Source organism: Gymnoscopelus braueri (genome assembly GCF_963280865.1).
Source record: "Gymnoscopelus braueri genome assembly, chromosome: 11".
NCBI classification, from domain to species: Eukaryota; Metazoa; Chordata; class Actinopteri; order Myctophiformes; family Myctophidae; genus Gymnoscopelus; species Gymnoscopelus braueri.
This window is the reverse complement of record NC_137613.1, coordinates 38,539,118-38,550,977: the sequence shown is the minus strand read 5'-3', so window position 1 is coordinate 38,550,977 and position 11,860 is coordinate 38,539,118. Positions and strand designations below refer to the sequence as shown.

The 11,860-nt window shown below is 42.5% G+C and overlaps 1 protein-coding gene across 1 annotated transcript; it reads right to left on the bottom strand.

Annotated features, from left to right (window-relative positions):
• Positions 1-83: 83 nt before the first annotated feature.
• On the bottom strand, positions 84-11,535 carry vps52 (VPS52 subunit of GARP complex). Its single transcript, XM_080442185.1, has 20 exons — positions 11,425-11,535; positions 10,652-10,730; positions 10,398-10,450; positions 10,125-10,200; positions 9,670-9,737; positions 9,161-9,336; positions 8,914-9,064; positions 7,786-7,886; positions 7,449-7,581; positions 6,892-6,947; positions 6,475-6,610; positions 6,177-6,332; positions 5,604-5,722; positions 5,084-5,207; positions 4,506-4,601; positions 4,146-4,253; positions 3,880-3,945; positions 3,464-3,575; positions 1,934-2,052; positions 84-1,839 (listed from the first exon to the last, which is right to left on the bottom strand). The coding sequence occupies exons 1-20, from the start codon at positions 11,524-11,526 to the stop codon at positions 1,693-1,695; spliced, it is 2,178 nt and encodes a 725-aa protein (XP_080298311.1). The 5' UTR covers positions 11,527-11,535; the 3' UTR covers positions 84-1,692.
• Between the last annotated feature and the right edge of the window lie 325 nt (positions 11,536-11,860).

Sequence of the window (11,860 nt, the reverse complement as noted above, 5' to 3'; positions counted from 1 at the left end):
GTTTCAAAAGCTATTAACATTGTGAATCCTTATACTTATGATGTGAAATTTACAGTATAATTAAAAATGAAGGTTACCGATATTTATTGTGTTTATTTTCATCACTTTCGTCTAAAATGTACATATAATTAAAAACAGCAAATTATACAAATGGGCGGATGGTGGTCACTTGTCATATGCACATTTCATCATTTTCTGTTCTGTCTGTTGGTTCATTCTGGAATGTCTTCATATACAGAGCAATTATACACAAAGCAATAAAATAACACCCACGCAGTCAGGAGCCACAGCAAAGTTCCCAGTGTTACCAAGAGTAGATTTTTTCATTACAGTAATTTGTACTTCACCAGTGTTTCATTCAAGTTTGTTCTTTATACTGTAGTACGTATTGTATAGAGATGATATTGCTCTGGGGCAAGCAATCCTCAAGCCAGTTAGGCTATCAGTAGTGTTGAATTAACACTGACTGTGCTGCAACACTTCATATATACGTACACTGCTGAAAACATGACACTCTTCTAATAATGTGGTCTCACAGTTTAGACCTCAAAATATGTAGTAGAGGACATTTGCATCCAGCCTTCCTATCAGAATCAGGTGAAAAATGTCTACCTGTACCTAAAAGCAAATATGTCTCGCGTAGCCAGACAACTATTCCACAATCTCTGAATGCTATATAGAATCTGGAACTACAACTCCCGAAATACGAGAGAGGAAACTGGCACTTCCGTTCACGAAAATATATTTAAAAATATCTTTACATTTTACTTTTTAATTTCCATTTCTGTATTTATATTAGGATAAATTTGTGCGACTGTAAAGACGAAACGGAAGTGGGGAGGAGGCTTCACATCCGGTTTATATTGTAATCATGATCAGAGCTTCCGAGTCCCTGACTGTATGACCGGAAACATTTGAAAATTGTGGGAGGCAACGCGAGTCTGGCCACGCGAGACTAGGTCCATAGCATCTCCATTATGACACTGCTCTTCAGGTGGGAGGGGGAACGATGAGTTGGGACTAGGTTTTGGATCTAAGTTTTTAGAAAGCTTTATTGTACTGTGTATACAAAGAACCTGACATTACATTGCTGGGAATCTGATTATTGGTGGCTAATGCCAATACATAAGTTGTGGATGAGAAGCTTGGCTCTTGTGTTATTTCCCTGTGAGTGGTCTCTCTGTTCAATTAGCCCTGTCAGCAATTAGAAGTATTGGGGTACTGGTGAGGCCGGCAGAGTTATTAAACAATTACATGAACCTAAAATTCCAGTGTCGAAAAAGCTCTGTTACAAGTTAGGGTTTGTGCTATGCTGTTGGAGCACAATGTTACAGTTGTGGTATTTAGATGCACTTACCTAAAGCGTCTTGCAACAAATGAACAAGGCAATGGGTTCGGTCAGTGTGTTGATCAAGAACTGAACCTATGATTGTTTGGTATTAACCAAATACATTCTCCTACGACTGGGATATCCTGACAGTTTTTTTTAAATTTATTATTATTCCTTGATCTGTCTGTTACTGAAATGTCAAATCCTAATCCAGTAACAGACAGAGTGTCTTTCTCAAAAATGCAGGACAGGAACAGGGCACTGATGGTGTCCATGACACAGACACAGAACCCGTAAACTTTCTGTTGCACGACGATCTTGCATTGGTACTGTCGGTCTCACTGTGCTGGAACAGTTTATGTTTAGAAGTTGGGCTTGTGTTTCTTGACCTCCACCATGAGGTGGTGTAGATTGATGAGCTCAGTGCGGACAGCCAGGCTGCGGAACGTGGGCTGGTTGAGGACCTTATGGAAGCTATGGTAGTACTGGATCAGCTGGGTCAAGGCACCCTGGGGGAGTAAGCGTTGGGAGACTCAGTTCATATTAAAATGAAACACAAAAACCCCCACACACATATATACAGTAGATGACCCAGCTTGTTACCTGTATGATGCTGGTGCCATTTTTGAAGTTGGTGAATGACCTCATGACATCCTGACTCATGGCCTCAACAGACTGTTTCCACGTGCTGGAGAAACCACGAATCAACTGGGTGATGCGAGCTGGAGAGAGGGAGAAGTAGGCAAAGAGAGACAGAGACAGAAAGAGATAGAGGACAAGAAAGGGAGACAGCGAGAAGTACAGTAGAATGATTAGAAAGACAATAATTAAGATGCCTGCCACAGAATCTGAAAGTGTGGAGTGAAGCATTACCACAATAAGGGAAGAATAAGGTTTCATTCTGATGCACTGATGGTAAGTTTTGTTTCATAGTAAGTCAGCTTGCTCTGTCCATTAAAGCTTTGTTCTCTCTCGCTTTCATTTCACATCTCTGTCCATATGACCACATGTCTGCTTCCTGTCACTGTCTCAAACACCAGCTCTCACACCTACATTTCAATAGGCATAGAGTCAAAAGAACATGTATAATGTAATACAAGTTTCTATGTACTGTACAAGTGGTTTATATGTACATAAGATAACAATAATGACAACTAGAAATGCTGCATTGTTCTTTTATGCCTCCGCGAACCAGCTACTATTTACATCCATGTCTGTCATGACTCAAATTATACCTAGTGAAGACTTTGATGGAATTTAAGGTATTCATTATATTTTTAGGCCAAAGGTAAGTACTTTGTGAGGGTACAATGACCTTGACCACCACAATCAAATCAGTTTATCCTCGAGTCCAAGTGGATGGTTGTGCCAGATGTAATGAAATCCCCTCAAGGCGGTCCTGAGATATCACATTTACAAGAATGGGACGTACAGTATGTACAAACATGAGAACATAATATTTCTGGCCACAGCTGTTGCCGACGGAGATATAATGAATGGAATACATTGAAAAGACTATGTTACAGTACCGGATGCTGAAACATTTAAGCAGAATGCCTCTGAATTAGTTAGATTAAGCTGATACACTGACAACTACACCTACTTTAGATTTGCTTACACTGTCATGTCAGGGCAAGTGTTTAGATTTAAACCAAAACCATGCCCATCACTGCTTCAAAACTATCTACAGTACTGTACTTATGGACTAACAATATGAAGGTGGGATATGGGATATGGCTGTTTTCCTAGGTTCAGTCCCCACCACAGCCAATGTGTCCTGTCAAAATGCCCTCGAGCAAGGAAATGAATCACTCCCTGTGAGCTAATTCCCCAAATCTCCAAGTCAATGATTTTAGCCACAACAGTGTCTGGCAGCAGCAACAACACACCTCATGGGAATCTATCCAGCGTAACTGTAGCCTGTGTCTCTAACCCATTTCAATTGTTTTGCTACTTAGCCGGTTGCAGCTCTTCTGGATTCTTCTATAAGGCTTCATATGCAGCACTTTGTTGCCCACGGTGTCCTGCTCTGAAAATAGCAGATCTACAAGCTCACAAGTCACAGCGTGCGAGCTTGTAGATCCAGCTTTTTCTATTTCCAGCTTAAGACTAGGCCTATCTGTGCACCCTCACCCTCATCGTTCTTCAGCCTGTCCAGCTGCCCTTTCTCCATTAGTGCCTCCGCCTCCTTTACAAAGGCAATCATCCCTCCAAAAGGAGGAGACAGGATCTCTTCAATGAACTCCTGGAGAGGAGAGGAGAAGATTAACATAATGCTGGGACACTGGGGAAGATGATTTGCTTTTGTTCAAACCATGCAACAAATTCAAACTTCAATTAATTTAGGATTTTTTTCTTTCTTTTTTTTTCTTTTAAGAAAGAGGCTCTTAAAGTAATGGCAATAAGAAAAAAGGAAAAGGACTTTTGGTCACAGGTTTGGTCACAATGAAACATTTTGTTGCTAGTGAATTATTAGTGAACTTGTAGTATACATATGAGTTACAAGACAACTACGGTATATGCCCCATGATTCCTCTCTGGTAGTTCACCTGTGTCCGGGCCAGGAGCAGCTGCTGGAAACCTTCTACCTCTTTGCTGTCATCTGCTGCCCTCTCCTGGACAAATGAACGAACACACGCACCCGCGTGCACACACAGTAGGGGAAAAGAGTTTATATAGATGGAAAATGCTAAACTCGATAGACGGATAAAGATAATGATACGTTTAAGTTAATTCATTGGAATAAAATAACAAATAAATATTACAAGACATTCGGGCAACTGATTAAGGCAACTGTTTGTCCCCTGTCCCTCACCATGAGCACGCTGAGCAACATGTCATAATTGTTCATAAGGAAGATGAGCTGGTCTCTCCTGGAGGGAAACTCCGCTGCCATCTTCAGGACAAAGTTCTCCACCTCAATCTAGAAAATTTACATTGTACAGTACATGACAGTAGCAGCAACAGAATAAGTATTCATTCTTGGATCACTGACATTAAAAGAAACCAAAAGTAAAGTCTAATTTATACTCTGCAGTGCTTTGATGCAGAGAGGATGCAACTTGAGCCAGATTTGCATGACTTTTCCCCAAACCTTGCCAATTACACCAGGTTTTCATGACTGTTAGAACCCAGTAGCATACTGTGTGTTAATTGTGATTTCCACACTCTGTACCTGCAGCTGTCCCAGCAGCGTGTGTGTCCTCTCGTTGGGGAAGGTCTGGTTGATGCTGACTATAGCTGAAGAGAACTCTGCATACCGACGTGTGATCTGGAATAGGGGTGCAACAGTTAATCAATAATCGATCATTTAATAAAATAATCAATTTATCCCTATTTTGGGCAAGTCGTAATAGGTGAACTTTTTTTTTAAAATAGCGGATCGACAATCTCAGACAGTTGCAGCTCTAATCTGGACACCGTCATCAAGTGGCATATGATGTAGCTGTAGACTTTTTACTGAAGGTAGTGTTCTATTCTTCTCAGGAAGATTAGCTGTCACCGATGTGTCAGCTAATGGGGATCCATTTAATAAACAATAAACAATAAACTGTACAATTTAAGAAGGGAATAAGTGTTTGACGTATGTGTGATTGTGTGCTTGGGTATGCAAATGACAAATTCACAAAATATCTGAGTCTAAAGTAGTGCTTCCAGACAGGTTAGTCTGTGTATGAATGTGTGTCCATACATAGTCTGCTACTCCTAGTTTCTTCATGTGCATGTTTGTCATGGTAGTGTGTGTGTGCATACATAGTGTGGTCGTGTGTCCAGTACTCCTAGTTTCTGTGGGTCTGTGTTTCTGATGCTCTGGATGTTCAACTCCAGAATGAGCTCGAATCTCGGCCACAGCAGCTCCAGCACTGCCTCCCAGTACCTGGCACGCACGCAGGCACACACACACGCACACACACACACAGACACACACAAATAATAAAAAATAAAAAGAGATAAAGCAAAGCAAAACACAACAGAATTTCTAAATGCTAACAGCTCCCTCCCACTACCTGGTACAGATGTATGTATGATAAGAGCTTGAGGCCCCGTGTCCACCAAGATGTGCAGCGCGTTTTTGGAAACTGCAGCAGCTTGGCGTTGGGCTGGGAATTGACCACGCGAGGCGCTTTCCTCTGCCTGCTCTTAGCTAATATTTTCAACTAGGGCGTCTGGAAGCGCTGCCAGACGAGCGCCCAGGCGTTTTCAGTCGAGAAAAAAGCCTCAGAGGACACAGGGCCTAAAATATTGGATTCAAGTTAAATGTATTGTCACTGACTTGTCCAGAGCAGGGATGGTCCTCTTGGCGGTGATGGCTTTGAACCTCAGGATGATGTGGATACACAGGAACACAGCAATGCTGTCATAGCAGTCAGACACGTAGGTGGACATACTTTTCTACAGGGAGCAGGTGGAGGAGAGGAAGTACAAAAAAAGCATTTTTATCTCAAGTGAAGAAGGTGGTGTGCAAAAGATTTACTGTTACCAACAACGGTTCTTACTTACTTCTAAATAGTTTCTTTGTTCTTCATTATGTTTAGAGTATATACTGTATATCAACCTTTCAGTTCCATGTGGAACCTTTTTTTCTGTCACTATATCACCCTATATTATGACCCTCTGATGTCAATTGATTTGAGTATGTTTGCAGTGCATCACATGAGATGCAGGTGTCACATAGGTTTTTCATTTATTCTGCTTATTGATAAGGCATGTCAAAGAGCAATCTCAACTGAATGTTGTGTCATATTTTTTTGTGCACATTCAAAGACGCAAAGGGGGGAAAAAGCAGATAAAAACAAACAAACAATAGAACAAACTGCTTCCCCCGGTGGAGTAAAGGGGTTCATACCAGGAACATGCTGAGCGTCTTTCCCATGATGCTGTTGAAGAGGTCGAGGGCGGAGTTTCCAGCCACCATGAAGAAGTCGGACAGGAAGAGATACTCCCTGCAGCCGTTGTCCAGCAGAGCGTAGTGCTGGCTACGAAACAGTGTCTCATAGGGGTACTGCAGGAGCACACGGACACACATATATTACATTATGCAGAATTCTTTTTTACACGACGATGTTGCTTGACAAAAATAATTGATTTTCAAGCAGACAACGCGATGCATTGTGCAGTGTGTGTGTGTGTGTGCATGCTCTCACCCTGCTGTCTCCTCTCTGGGCAGTGTGTGGTATAAGGATGGGTCCCTCCAGTTCAGCGGGGCTCAGCACTGTCCCCCTCTGGCCAAGGGTGAAGATGGTGTTCCTGCTCTTCAGAGACGGCTTGGAGAAAAAACCTGCACAGCCATTAAGGAACCTAACAAGTCTGATCTCTTACAGTAGATACACAGCTTGGTGAATGTGTGTAGAATGTAAAATGTTGCACACACACACACACACACACACACACACACACACACACACACACACACACACACACACACACACACACACACACACACACACACACACACACACACACACACACACACACACACACACACACACACACACACACACACACACACACACACACACACACACACACACACACACACTTTCTCTCTCCGAAGGATATCTTTCTTGGCTGTGTCCTCCACTCCCATCAGGTCATCTTTGTCTGCCACCTCCTCATACTGTCAACAGGCACGCACACAATCAGTCATTCATCACCGGAATCAATGGTTCTATCAATTCTTTTTAGATGTTCTACTTGCTTTTTACTCTTACATTCTAGCTGGGCGCAGAAGTGGAATGCTAACGCCATAGAATGATGCATCACACATTATTATTTTTAGGGCTGCACGATATCGAGGAACTAATGCAATGTGTGATAAACTTGTTGATTATTGCGATGGTGTGCACAGCCCAAAGTGCAAGTATGTCTGGAATCTTTTGTGTAAGAGGTCTATTCCTCTAACGTTTCAACTTTCCAGCTTCATAAGTAACGGCCGTTCTGATTTAAAATTGCAATGATGGAAAAATGTGATACACTGTGCTGCCCAAGTGAAAACGAAATTCTCATACAATTCAGCAATGGCTGCCTTGTACTGGGTAGACCATGACAACAGACATTTTTGCCTACCTTTATTATGTAGTTAAAAACAACTTTCCGTTTCCAGTGTGTATCCACTGACCTGTACTTTGAGCAGCCGGCCACTATATGACTTGAAGTAGCTATAGTAGATCTTACTCATGGTGTCAACATATTCATCTCTGATCTCCTTGGCAACTGTCCTTTCATTGGCCAAGAGGAACTGGTAGAAGAATCTAGGGTATAAAGAGATAATGGACAGTATGTGTGGATAGATGTGAAGCATGTTGTTGTGTGGCATCATGTTACTACACAGATGCAGATGTCTCTTTAGTAACATTTCCATTGTCTACAAACATCCAACATCCATCGACATCCAATCAATGTCGATGACAAATGCACTTCATGAGGCTTAAACAGTAAACCTTACTTCCACATACCTGAATTTGAGCAGTGTGTTTTGTGGAATCTGGTAGTTGGTCATGGGTTTTCTGAATGAGTAGATCTTCTGAAGGATGAACTCTCGGATCTTAGAGACTGCCTAGAATGATGAACGAAATATTTGTGTATATTAATAAGTGCATAAATATAAACTTAATTTCATTGGTGATGTTTGTACAATTGTCAGGACCAGTTTTATTGGCAAACTAAGTATTCACATACCAGGATACTGACTGGGTGGGTTGGGTTGTTGCTACTGCAAGTCACATTTAGACATAATTTAATTCATTCGTTTTTCCCCATTTCTTCCCAATGTAGTCATTGCCAATTCCACTCCCATGTGTCTGCCAACACAGTTGCAGAAGGAGCGAGTGCATTCTCCGGCAGCGGCAACAGCCGCGGAACGTCCGCGGAACTTCCGGTGGAGGAGCGGCAGCTCCCGGCAGTGACTGCCGGCGGTGGAGCGTCAGCTGCCGGCGGAGCAGCGGAACTGCCGCGGAAACTGCCGGTGGAGGAGCGGCAGTCGCGGAACTGCCGGTGGAGGAGCGGCAGTCAACTTCTTTTTCCGCCGATAAAGTATAGTTTTGGACCATGACGGAGCCGCGCCGAATCAGCAGACCTTGAGGCCAAGGAGTCGCGCCCGAGCGCCTCCAGGCGCGAGTGCCCGCGACGACCGGCCGATGGTCTGCTATTCGACTAAGCGGCGTCCGTGTTGTACCGATAGGCACAGAATCGTAAATAATATTAGTGGGGACTGCGTTACACAAACGCAGCACACTCCCAAAGCTGACGCCACCGGCAGCTCCAGCCGCCGCCGCCGCCGCCGCCGCCACCGGCAGCAGCCGCTGCCGGAAAATGCACTCGCTGTCCCTCCACAGTTGGTCTCGGGAGGGTGTAGATTACTGAGTTTTTTCCAGCTGCTTCTTTTCACCTAGTGCAGCGACAAGGACACAATCCCTTGCCAGTTTCCACTTTCCCACCCGCTAACACTGCTAACAGTGTTCATTGGAGCACCTGGCCAAGCCAGAGGCACCACTGCCAGGAATCAAACAAGAGCCTCTGTGGTGGTGGATGGAAGTTTTCCTACCCTTATCTAATCGACTCTCCATGTTGATTAACTTGCTTACCTTGATTTTGAGCCGGTCCACTATGTCCTGTATGTCGGAACAGGCCAGTGTCTCCCTGAAGCTGAGCTCTTTGGCAAAGTTGATCTTGTTGTTGAGCTCATGGAGCTGCTCCAAAAACTCCTGCTCCGTCACAGGACTGTCCAGGATGACCCTGGAGAAAAGAGGAGAGGAGAGGAAACAGCTAAAACACATTCGTAAACACGGCCACCAATACCATCTTACTCAACCATCGACATGCTTCACTTACGAGATCATGTTTCCGGGGACCACCAGCTCATCGACCAGCTGGCTGAGGTGACTGCGTACAGCCTGTCTGTTCTTAAGCCTGACGTTCATACTGACAGATTGTTGCTGCAGTGTCTGGATCTCACTGCTGATGGACGACAGGTCACTCTGGAATCCACTCAGCATCCCTTCCATACGCTGGAGATTGGAGGAGAGAAAAGTGGCGGACAAAATAAAACCACCTCAGTGAGTTTAGTTCAAAAACACCATCTGCAAGTACCCCATTCAACTTTGTGAACACTCTAAAGAGGAACCTTGTTTTGTTTGTACCCAGCAATGGTTAACTGGTTAAGATCTTGACAGGAGCAAAAGGAGACGATGGAGAGACAGAAAGAATGTCAAAGACGGATATAGTTACAATAAAAGAAGACTCAATTGAAGTAATTGCCTATTAGGTCAAAGTGGCCAGTTTTACACACACAATCAGCATGAGTTGCTTTCTTTCTAGTGAATAAAAGTAACCTCTCTTACCTCCAGTATGGAGTCACAAGCAGTGATCTGATTGTGCAGTAAGGCAATATTTTGGCTCTCCTTGATATCTGACACAGAGAGGTTAGGGATCAGAACATGGTAAAATTCAGAGTCAGAAGAATACGGCAGCAGTGACAACACAGAAATGTGTGTGGGGAGGAATTAATTGGCATGACGACTGAATTCGGGAGAAAAAGGGGGGAAAAAAACTTGAATGTTCAATGAAGTGTATAAAAGCTTTAACAAGGACAGGTAAAATATCTGCACACAGAGTTATAGCTCCCAAACAAATGTATTTCAAGGGCAACGTTTTAACAAACCACAACACCATCCACTGCCATGGACTTGTTGCTTTTTTTGTAACACCCAAACAGATGTTTATGTAGGAATTCACTGTTTGTATAGTAAATCTATTAAGCATCAGTGTAAGTATTCTATTGAAGGTTTATGGATACAATCTTTGATGGAGGCTTGTTCAATCCTCTGGAGTTCTGCCTCCACTTGTTTGGAGTACTGTCTCAAGTCGACACCCTGAAAGATCACCGGAGAAACAATGCAGTCAATGGCTCTGGCTGTAAGACCATTTTAATAATAACTTTAATAAACAGTAATAGCAGATAACTACCTGTAATAGCATTTATTTATGTCATCTTGGTCTTGGATCAAAGTTAAACATATAGCTCGCAAAAAACTCATCATCATAAACATTCACATCATGACATTCTTACTGTTTTGAGTGCCTCCTTAACCAGGTCATCTTCAAGGTTGGCCTGAATGTGAACTGGAGGAGAGGAGACAAAGCAAAATGCATTATATATATATATATATATATATATATATATATATATATATATATATATATATATGCTCAACTGTGTGTTACTGTCCAGATGTGACCCTTTGTTTAGATAGCGAATCTTCATATCCTTCCTGTTCTATTTTATTAAATTCCTCTGGATATTCAGAATAAATGTTGCCTTACTGTCTACTTCATCCAAGATGAACTCATCGGTAGTGATGTCCAGGTCACCCAGGTTTAGATTAGGCATGTCTCCCTCCTTCTGCAAACACAATGGCACAAATAATTGTATAAAGAGGTAGCAATATTCATCTGTAATATTATCCATACGGTGCTCATTTACATAATCTTAATGGACATGGGGATAATATTCATTATTTCATTACAGTGACTGTCAGACAAAGACAACATAAATAGATATTCCTTCAAATCCAAGTGTCACACAAGCAAAATCAACAACAATCTGGCTGTAAAATGTCCAGGTTCCAGGACAGGTCTTCAGGAGTTGCAGTTAGCCCTAGTGTCTGTGAAACTACATACATTTCATGTATTCCAAATACATGAAATGCATGTAATATCAGTGTCACAGACATTCTATGGCTAGAGTTGCAGCCTGCAGATGACATTGCACATAAAATGACTTAGTTTCAAACGACCAGGAAATAGTTTCCCAATTCTTTAATACTGTAGCCACTAGCCAGCCAAAGCCAAGTTAGAGGCTACACCCCATAATGCTAGAATTGTAAATACACGATTTGGAACCCTAAACTGAAGGCAGTTACAGAATTATAATTATTTACCATAGTTCACTTTCTAGCGTCATTTACAGCCTAGCTATCACTGACTGCATCATCGATGATGCTGGTGTACACTTGCTATGAATGCTTTATAGAACCAGCACAAACGGTTGAATACCGTGAATATATATATTTTTGTCGTTTCCTACAAAACGTTACCTCGTCTTGCAAATATGCCATGGCGTTTTCAGTGGGGTTGACAGCTGTGTTTACATCCGAGGACACAACTCCGATGACAGCGACCTCCGCCATCGCTGCCATTATACACCAACGTCAAATAAACTACAAATCAGTGTTGCCAGGTTTTGCGAGAGAAACAAGCAACCAGGTCTATGAAAACAAGCCCAAAATAATCGGCTATTTAAAAATAGCCGATCTACAAGCTCACAATGCGTCACGATGCAACGCGTTGTGAGCTTGTAGATCGGCTATTTTCTAAGAAAATTATTGGAAAAAAAAGTGAAAATTTAGGAATATTTTCAAATCCACAAAACCTTGTATGGGGGTCTCTGGCACAAAATATTTTCTGAAGGTTGGGGTCTACAAAATATGTATTAATCTGGGGGTCCTTGACATGAAAATGTTTTAGAGCCAC